Raw genomic sequence first — 10,307 nt, 5'->3', positions numbered from 1 at the left:
TGATTCCAATAATGGCTCAAAAGCCAAGGGAGATTATTACCACAAGAAAAATGCCTAGCACATGAAAAGAGTTGTGTCTTCTTCATTAGCAAATTGTAAATAGTGCAAAAGAAGATAAAAATTCTTCTTGATGGTATCCAAGATTTTGTTTCTCCTATTGTTGATGCTGAGGGAAATTTAAAGCAATGGCAAGAATGGTCTGTCTTTTGACCATATTTTGAATTATGAGAAAGTTGTGTTAGTTTTCTAAGAAGTTGTTGATACATTGTACAAAGTTTAGGTGGACATGAATAAGTGTGTTGCTGATACAAAGGTCATTACTAATGCCAGTTAGAACAAGAGTCTGAATAAATTGAATATGCTTAGAGAGGCTACATGTGTAAGGAAACTCAGGTGCGGAAACAGCTTCCTACACTAATCTCTTAAGAGAAGTATGGTGCAAATCCTATTAAAATCTTTTACACTTACAAATTCAATATCATGTAAACAACAATATTTCAGCCAATCAAGCATAAAGAAAATAGATAGAGAAAGAAACACATAACACAAAGATTTGCTGGTGGGAAAAAACCTTTCGGTAAAACAACCCCACCCCTCCAAAACCTGCAAAATATATTATCTTCAACACAAGGTTACAATAAACTTGCAATGCAAGTTCAACAGCGACAACACAAGACTCCAGTAGCAACTCACAGTACCAACAATACACTTTCTCGCATCGCATCTCTTTGCAACCCTAAAAACGCTTATAACATGTGCTTCACTTTAGGGCTACTCCCAAAGGTAACCGTAGTAGGGTTTTTACCATTCTCCGAGAAAATAGAAACCCCAAAAAAGTTTGTACAGTACTCAAATTTATCAGTTGGCACGTCTTCACCTATCACTGAATCTTCCTGACATAGCTCTTACGTGTCATACGAATCCGTCATAGCCGTTTTAGCCATGATCTCCTTATACACAATTCAAGATGCCGACACATCAACATTATTTGCAAGAAATACATTTTACAAAACAAATAATAAGAATAGGAATTATCCAAGGTTGAGACACCTTATTCCTAACAACGTGGTCGAATGAGGAGAGAGACATTACTATTTGGGAAGTTGTAGCAAAGATAGAAACTTTGCCTACAGGAGACAGTTAGTGAACAGATTTAGAACAAACCATGGGTAGTTGAAAGAGAGGATAGTTATTAGAATAGAATATCTTACTTTTGTTGTTCACCCGCTGCGGATATGCCTACATTAAAAACAGAGAACTAATCCTAAAAATTCAAGTTGCCAACTATTCAATTTTGGGAAATACCTCCCATATTGCTTTTTGTTGTTTTTTCTCATATGCAACAAGTCTTATGTCAAATAGAAATGTAACATGTGTCATTCCTCCCAGCCCGGAGATTGTTGCAATCCTTGTCCATAAATGGATTTCCAAGGCTTGGAAGAAGGGTCTCAATTTTGAAGTGAAAATATAATATTGTCATGTTAAGTCGATCCAATGTATGGATGCACATTTTGATTTTGCTCATGAATGGAGGAAGTGGAGTTGCAATAGTTTGAATTCATTCTGAGTTGTTTTATTGCATAGATTTGATACTCTAATTGTATTGTTTCAAGCAAATTAATACAAATGAAGAAGTCATTGGTGTTGCCCAATTTCGATCCTAGCTCTTTTCATATTGTTCTTTAATTTTATGTGAGTCAATATCAAGTAAATTGAATTTCAATTATAATTCATTCAGAATTATATCACATATCATATTTTTTATGTTAATCAAATTGATCAAGTAAATGCTTACTGTGTTATAAGAGAATCGAAGGATTTCATGAGAAGGTTTTGGTAAGTATAAGATCTTACTTGTGTATTGATCTTATTCACAAAGTAAAAGAGTAGATTTGAGGTTATAGTGTCGGGTTTATAAGTAAAAATCCAATGGATAAAATATTGTTCATGATGTGATTCTTCGAAAACATCTATGCTTACACAGTTTCACGAATTTTATTCAAAAACCTTTTGCTTTATTTTTTCGTGTGGATTTGAAAGAATTTGCCCATACTTGACTTATAAACCCTTGAATATGAAAAATTAGTTGTCTTGCATTTGTTTGGATTTATTTTAAGTTAGAAGAATTACGGGCAACCATAATTAGTTGTCTTGCATTTGTTTGGATTTATTTTAAGTTGGAAGAATTAAGGGCAACCATATGCTTCATTGGGATTAATATTTTTATATTAAAGAAGTGCAATTAGTCCCAGATATAGGTTCAAACGGAAGACAACTGCATTGTCTTATCAGTTGGTCATGTTGGTTTGATTGGATATACTTATCAGCTAAATCCTCAGGTATATCCCACATTCCACAGGTGATTAAAACCCTGTCAAATCAGAAGCCAACAAATACTTTGGAAGGCTTCGTCTCATTTTTATTTTTATTTTAGAGTTAAACTCCTCTTCAGTGCCCTTCAAAATATGACTGTAAATCTAGTTTTTGAAATAACAAAGAAACAACTGCCTGTTCCGTTTTAAAATCCTTATTTGACCTTTGACAGATCGCATCCATCTGCGTAATATAGAATACCTATGTATTAAGACTTGTATGGGTAAGAAACTTGGCAAACTAGAATTTGGCAAACGTATATATCTCTGGAATGTACAGTTATCAGCTATCTCTGTTTCTGAAAACACAAACAGGGTTTTCAAAAAAGGATGAAGAGAGATATTTGCCTTTTTCTTACACATCATTATACTTTTGCTTGCATCACGAGCTGTTAGGAGAAACAATGAGCAGCAAAATTATGAATTGAAGCCAACCAAAGTGACATTCTTTCAAAGCTCAGGATATGTCAGAACCTTTCTCTCAAAGATAAAAAGGCACAACATCTTCAAAAAAAGGGCATTTAGACCAGGATTCAAAATATCTCCATTACTCTGTGCAGTATAGTAAATAGCAACTGCAGCCTTCAATTGGCGAGGTACTTTGCCTTCTGCAATGACAGAGTTGCATTATGACCAAGGTAACTAAAGGTCAAAGATTCCTGTCCAAAAAAAGTAGAGTTCAATATCAACATATTTCCAACATATTAGCACGACATAATTTAACTCTTACACAGTTAACACGCAGGACCATTTCCTTGGGAGGCCAAATAGTTTCGAGATTTTTGAAATGTCCAATCTAAACTTTCTCCCAGTAAGAAACGTACAATCTTTGTATATTATTATTGCTTAATGTTTTGTTGCCGTCTTTTTCTGTGATTAGAAAGTTTTTCTAGGAAAATACTTAAAATGGGTAATGATAAAGATGCTTTTAGATAAATGCAAAGCTCTTTAAAGATTGATTTTCTCGTCTGTATCATGGCATAGACATCTCCACCATCTTTCCCTTGCAAGCAGTAATAGACTCGCACATTAACTGTTAAGGCGCAAGCCTTCCATATACCACAAACTCCAGCCATGTGTCAAGCTTATGAAACATAAAAAATTAATTTAAAATTCAACTGCCCACATATTAATGGTACGTCATTTGTACAATCATACACTTGAAAATACAGAGGTAGCTTATAACTGGATTCCGATTAAAAGTTGAGAAAGCAACCATTTGTTCTGTTCAAATTCATTCTTTTGGTGTTAAAGATGCAGCTATCTTTCATATAAAAATGCATTTTTGAAAATGCTGAGTATGCAACAGACTTTTATGAAAACTTCAGCATTTATCCCTCAAGATCTGCATTCCCTGTATCGTAAATACATACAAAAAAAATTTTAAAACAACAAATTCATTTATTTTGTAGATTTTCAAAAAAAAATTGTCTTTTAGTATATTTTGTATGGAGATTAGCTAACAACTGATGTAAATGGCCCCTTTAAACATATTCCATCAATCAATTAACATAGAACCTTGCCTGTGCCCAAAATAAAAGAATAATTGGTAAAAGAGAAGATTTCTAGGACCTCTCATAAGATAGCTCTAGATTGGTGCAATGAATGCTTTTGAATTAACTACAACTATTTCTGGATCTTCTATGTTGACAATTGAGATAAACATTTTTTGTTTTCTTTCAAGTCATTCTATCGCTTCATTGCAATTCATTTAAGTATGATCATTTCAGTTTTACTTGCAGAAATATAACCTCACTATTCAACAAAGCAGTGCATCTCCTACAAAGAGAATGGATATTGCAGACATCTTAGATCATGGATCTACAGTAATTAAAAATGTCAATTACATTTTCTTATTCTTACTGGTAAGAACCTAACTGTCAGTCCCATTGATAATTTGGCCTCTGAAAGTATTTAGAAAATGTCGATTCAGTTAGTGAATGATTTAGTCCCAATAAAAACATCTAATTTACTCTGAAATCTAAAAAATGCTGATAAGAGATCAAACATTTTGCCATCATCTTTTGTACAATCAAATAATCGTCATTTTTTGTCATGTGAGCCCAAGATCAGAATTTGTAGAAGCTTATCATTTGAGTATTGTCCCTAATCACATGTACAATCTACATAATACTACTGGACAAGTAAAAGTTGTTCAGAAAGTCCCTCATTGATTTGAAGAAACAAAACAGCCTCATAGCAAGCAAGAGGAAGGATTACCTCTTAAGCATTTGCACACCTACAAACAGAGGCCGCATAAATCAATAGGGAAAGATCTTGGCCAAAACTGAAAATCAAAGAATTGTTTGTAGTGGCTATTATCAGCAGAAAAGCCCTTCCTAAAGCTCGCTAGGATCTTATTTGAAAACGAACAAATATCACTCCAATCTAAACACTGTACAAAAATGATCCAACGCATAGACAAAAAATAAACCAAAGAAATTAACTGCACTCTTGCTTGGCGTAGCCTGTAGAGGATTAGAGAAGCTTCCCGGAGGCTACACTGAATGAAATTAAAAACCATCCTCATTGATGTAGCTTGGCACGTTGAAATCAACTATCCAAAAAGAGAGATCCACTGTTTTCAACTAGAAAGAGGCGATCAGGGCCCTCACCGAATCCAAACCTCAGCATCAAAACGAGATCAACCAATTGGGCCAATGAATCAACACCAAGAGAGCATTGAGTGTCATCTTCTAGTGGAGGTACCCATATCATCCTTCTCTCCTATGCAGATTGCTGTTTGAAGTACCAGTAGACGTCTGAGAAGAAATCCTATTGGGTTTATTAGTTTCTTTCTTTTGGGGAGAAAAGAGTTGGGTGAAACCAAACATAGCGCCCTTTGTTGACGCTCCTCCTCCTCCACCTGCCTTGGACGCTCTGAGAGAACAAACGGGTACATTCAAAACGGGAGTAACTCTGACATTGGCAGAGTATGATCTCTCCATTGCTCTCCAGTTTTCCTTCCTTCTGTGGGGATCCTTGCTTCTCATGTTTGCACTGAAGCTACTAGGGCTACTACAGCTCCTCTCTAGACTCTGGAACACGATCTTACCAGATGAGTTCATCCGGGGGCTATCAACTGAGGACCCTCTGGGAGGAAGCTTTGCATCGATATTTCTATACGGGGTCCTCCCAACCCTACCGGCGCCTCTTCCATCTCTAGCAACATCTTGGACTCTGGGCTTTCTAACATTCACTCTCAGCGGTACCCTAATGGAATTTGGATTTCCTTTCTCTGAATCCAATGAAAACCTAGGCAAATCCTCAAGATCTGCAGCGCATGAAGACGATGAGACGGAGATGCGGGCAGAGCCTGAATCGGCATCGGAGTCTCTAGGAGGCTGGTGAGCCAATAATGGCTGGCTGGATAGATCTAATGATGAAGAAGAAGAACTGGAAGAGGATTGTAGCTTTGAATCTGAGCCTCGGAAGAGATGCTTGAGGGACTTTGGTGTTAAGTGGGTTTTTGTTGCAAGTGAGGATTTGGGGGGGTGTTGGGATGAATGTTGGTTCTGGAGCCTCTTCAACCCTAGAAGCTCCTTCCACCGGCTGGAGCATCTGGGTGCCTTGGGAGACACGGTTAATGAATCCACGTTGTTACATATCATTTGGATTGTGGTTGGCTTGGCAGAGGAAACAGTGCAAGAGGCTGTATTTTCCCCTCCGCCATTAGAGGAAAGAGATAAGGTCTGGTCCGTGAAAGGACCGGACCTTGAGGGGCACTGAAGGGGCATGAGCTTTCCCTGGTAGAATAGCTCATCCGCCGGCAGCATTGCAAGTGGGTCATCTGGTAAACTCAAACAGAACTCAAAATCATTACTGTTGCTATTGTCCGTATCCTGCATACCTGGCTCTCGCCGGTCTTCTTCTTCCTCCTCCTCTACTTGTCGATGGCTGCCACAACTGAAATTACTCTGAGCGCTTTCAATCTCCCCCGTCTCCACAAAATCTTTGCTAAAGGAGATCCTCGGACTGAGCCATCCAAATGAAGGAGCGGAACCGCAGTACGATGGACAATCCATGAACCCCTCCGAAACCCCCACACTCTCCACAAAATCCACGCACGCCATCACAGAGCCTACCATGGATCAAACCCCAAATGCTTGCTATTCTCTCAATTGCAATCTACAATCTACACCCAAATGCTTTCTATTCTCTCAATTGCAATCTAAAATCTACACCCAAATGCCCAACTCCAAATGCAAACAAGAACACTCTTCAGACCATTCAAGCTCGAACCGAAAACCACCCCACATGGCTGCTAGAACATGCATGTAGGACAAAAATCCCTGAAAAACTAGCTTTCAAATCCAATTAACAAAGAAAATTAAACAACTAATATCAGACTGTGGAAGCTACGAAATCTTAGAAATAGGGGGCCCAGTGAGCAGAGCACTCGGATCAAATAACCAGCTATTCAACCCCCATCTGTTGGGTCCCCAGGAGAGTTCACAGCCCTGTCAGACCACCAGTACCCTGCCACCTCAGACTTTATCCCTGCACAGTCAGCACACTGCTTCCCTATTCCGCCACGTCATCCGCCACGTACACTCCCGACAGGGCCCTATCCCTGCCTGGCCCCGGGCCCCCTGCTGCTTAAGTCCAAGAATTGAGCAGGCAATTTTATTAAAAAGCTAAAAAAAAATTAATTATGCCGAATACCCAAAAGTGATGAGTTTCGAGCGATGTGACAGTCCTGAATCCTGATGTTGACGCATCATCGGGGAGCTCGCAAGGCACGTGAGTAAAAAAGAAAAAAACTTGAATGCCCTCCCCTTCCATCCGTCCGTTATCCACCACCATCTCTCCATGTATTCCTCTTAACCCTCCTTCACTTGGTTTCCCACAACGGTATCTGTGTCTTCCTTTCCATACTCTCCAGTGGATGTCACATGCCGCCTCATCTTTTTATATCCATAACTCACATGTTTGCAACTTCTTCGCTGCTTCCTGCGCCTCTGTTTTCAGGCACACAAATGGGGACTTTTTAAAATTTACACAAGTTTCTTGGTGAGGATTGGGGGTTGTTGATTGAGGTTTTGTCTTTGTTTACCATTTATCGAACAGATCATGGGTTCGATCATGGAACTTCAGACCATGAGGTCCACTATACGAGACAGACTACGCTATTCGCCTTTGATTGAGGCTTTGTTGTGATTGAGGCCCTAGGCTTGATAAGATTTGTTTAGATTGATGAGGTAGCTTTTGGATTATGTGTCTAAGTTTACAGCTTCAATTTTCATATTCTATCAATGGGGTTCGATCATCGAACTCAAGACCATGAGGTCCACTACACCTGAGGAAGACTAGACTATTTCCCTTTAATTGAGGTTCTGTTGTGATTGGAGCCCTGTGCTTGATAAGCTTTGTTTAGATTGATGAGGTAGTTTTTGGATTAAGAGTTCAAGTTTATAGCTTCACTTTTCATATTTGAATAGAGGATCAAAAGTAGAATGTTATTTCATCCTTGAAAAGACCATAGTCAGCTGAAATGTGAGTCAAAAAGGGATTTCAAATCTAAAATATCAAATGACAAACATACATTTGTTAATCTGAAAGAAGCTATCATATCGATATAGCATGAATTTTGGGAAATTCATAATTCTAAATATGGAAACAACATAGTCGAATCTAAAGTCTATTTTATGAATATGATAAGTAGGAAAGTTATTATGTCTAAATTGGAAAAGTTTAATGAAAAATGCACTTATTTCAATCCAAAAATTATTTTATCAATAGGACATGGACTAATGAGAAATATCAAATGATAAATATTCCTAGTCAAATCCAAAAGCAATCATATCAATATGACATGGATTCTAGAAAACTCAAAATGTGTAAATAAGAGACATCAAAGGAAAAATACATAGTTGAATCCAAAAGCTATCTTATCAATATGACATGTGAAGCCTCAAATGGGGAAATATGCATTGTTGTGTTTGGAGTCTTTTAAGATATTTCAAAATGATGAGGTAGTTTTTGGATTTAAAATAAATGCAAATGTCATTAGAAAGAGGATATTCGTCTAAAATTTGAAATGTGATTCATTGTTAATTAAAATGACAAATTTAAAAACATAGGCAATTGAATCCAAAGTCTATCTAAGAGGATATTGATTTAAAATGTGAAATGTGATCCATCATTTGAAAGAGGATAATGATCTAAAAAGTGAAATGTGATTCATCTTCAAAAATCTAACAATGATCCTAAATTGGAATGTCAAATGAAAAACATAGGTAATGTAATCCAAAGTCTATTTGATCAATACAACATGGATTGGAGCAAATTCATGCTACCTAAACTTTAAAAAAATTATTGGTTATTTGGACATAAATTTGTTTTAGTTTATGCAACAGAAGTCATAATCCCAAAGAATATAGTAATCTTAAATGTGAGATGTGGTTCATCATTAGAAAGAGTATAGTAATTGCAAGTGTGAAAGGTGATTCATCATTAGAAAGAGGACATACAAGCGTGTGCAATGTCAAATTGAAAAAATGTACATAGTTGAATCCAAGCATTAGCTTATCGCTATGAAATGGAATGTGGAAAACTCATGTAGCCTACCATTTAGATTTTTTCAAGATCTTTTTAGTGGTAATTTATAAGATATTTTAATGCATTTTTTTGTTTAATTCTGTATTTATAAGACAATTTAGGTATTAGACACATTTTTACACTATGATCCAAATTTTATTATAGATATTGTTGAAGGAAGATTTGTATTTATAATTGTATCTCTCAACTAGCTCTATTTCTAGCAAGCTTTATCACTAAACTTAAGGCTCACATTCAATCGAAGAGAGACATTTTGATTGATGGATAACATGCATACTAAATTGTATATAAGAATAATCAAGGATCATTTATTAGATTGTCTATTTTTATTAAGATTTTTTAAATTGATAAGTTAGTTTTGGGATTTCATTATGAATGTGTTTATTTCTTCATTCAAATCACATTTGAAATATGATAGTAATTCAAAATGTCAATTTTGATTCATCGTTAGAAAGAAGATGGTAATCTCAAATGCAAGATGTGATTCATGTGAAAGAAGATAATTATCTCCAACATGTAGCATCAAATGAAAAACATACCTAGTTGGATTAAAAAACTATCTTGTCAATATGACATGGAATGTGGAAAAGCTCATATAACCTTAGCTCTTAGCTATTTTCCTTTTTTAATTTTTATGGTATAATTATAAGACTATTTAATGGATAGAAAATTTTTAAGTTTATATATTTATAATATAATTCATTATGCATAGTTTTGTTTTTGAAGTGTGTCCAAATTTTATAAGAGATATTCTTAAAGTGTGGTTTATATTTTATATGCATGTCCATCAACTAGCTTTATTGTATGAGCAAAAATCCTATTCCACATAAAACGCATTAAACCAAAATAATGATAGACAGTTGTGTTGATAGAATGCATTAAACCAAAATAATGATAGACAATTGTGTTGATAGAATACATACATAATGAATATACGTGTGTTTTTGGTGAGCATAGTACATTTTGTATAAAGAATAACTATCACTCATTTAATAGATGGTACATTTGTATTGATTCTTAGGTAAGGTGATATGCACCTTGTTTCTTATATAAATTTGAAAATGACATGAAATAATTAATTATGATATTACTATAAAAAATCAGTTGTTTAATTTTTTAGTTCAACTCATTAACCTATGTTTCATGCCTATTAGTTCCTTCTACAATCCCATTTACAAAAACAATTAATGTCTACTTGTTTAAAAAATAAGATATACTCTTATTTATACATAATTAAAATAGGTTTAAATTACAAACAAAACAATATGCCTCCCGTTCACTAATATAAGTATTCTAGGTTAGAATTTTAAATTTAAACTGTTTTTTTTCATTTAACGTATCTACCAACCTCTTTTATTACTCTTAAAGTGAAGT

The 10,307-nt window shown here is 35.5% G+C and overlaps 1 protein-coding gene across 1 annotated transcript; it reads right to left on the bottom strand.

Annotated features, from left to right (window-relative positions):
• Nucleotides 1–4,394: 4,394 nt before the first annotated feature.
• LOC149542638 (uncharacterized) lies at nucleotides 4,395–6,699 on the bottom strand. The gene has a single exon (XM_089797518.1). The coding sequence runs from the start codon at nucleotides 6,458–6,460 to the stop codon at nucleotides 5,087–5,089; it is 1,374 nt and encodes a 457-aa protein (XP_089653644.1). The 5' UTR covers nucleotides 6,461–6,699; the 3' UTR covers nucleotides 4,395–5,086.
• Between the last annotated feature and the right edge of the window lie 3,608 nt (nucleotides 6,700–10,307).

The sequence above is a fragment of the Cupressus sempervirens genome, chromosome 8 (assembly GCF_028749045.1).
Source record: "Cupressus sempervirens isolate cs-2001-9-10 chromosome 8, ASM2874904v1, whole genome shotgun sequence".
Taxonomy (NCBI): Eukaryota; Viridiplantae; Streptophyta; class Pinopsida; order Cupressales; family Cupressaceae; genus Cupressus; species Cupressus sempervirens.
This window is presented reverse-complemented; position numbering and strand designations above follow the sequence as displayed.

Coding starts and splice junctions, on each gene's coding strand:
- LOC149542638 (XM_089797518.1), bottom strand. CDS start 6,460: ATGGTAGGCTCTGTGATGGCGTGCGTGGATTTTGTGGAGAGTGTGGGG.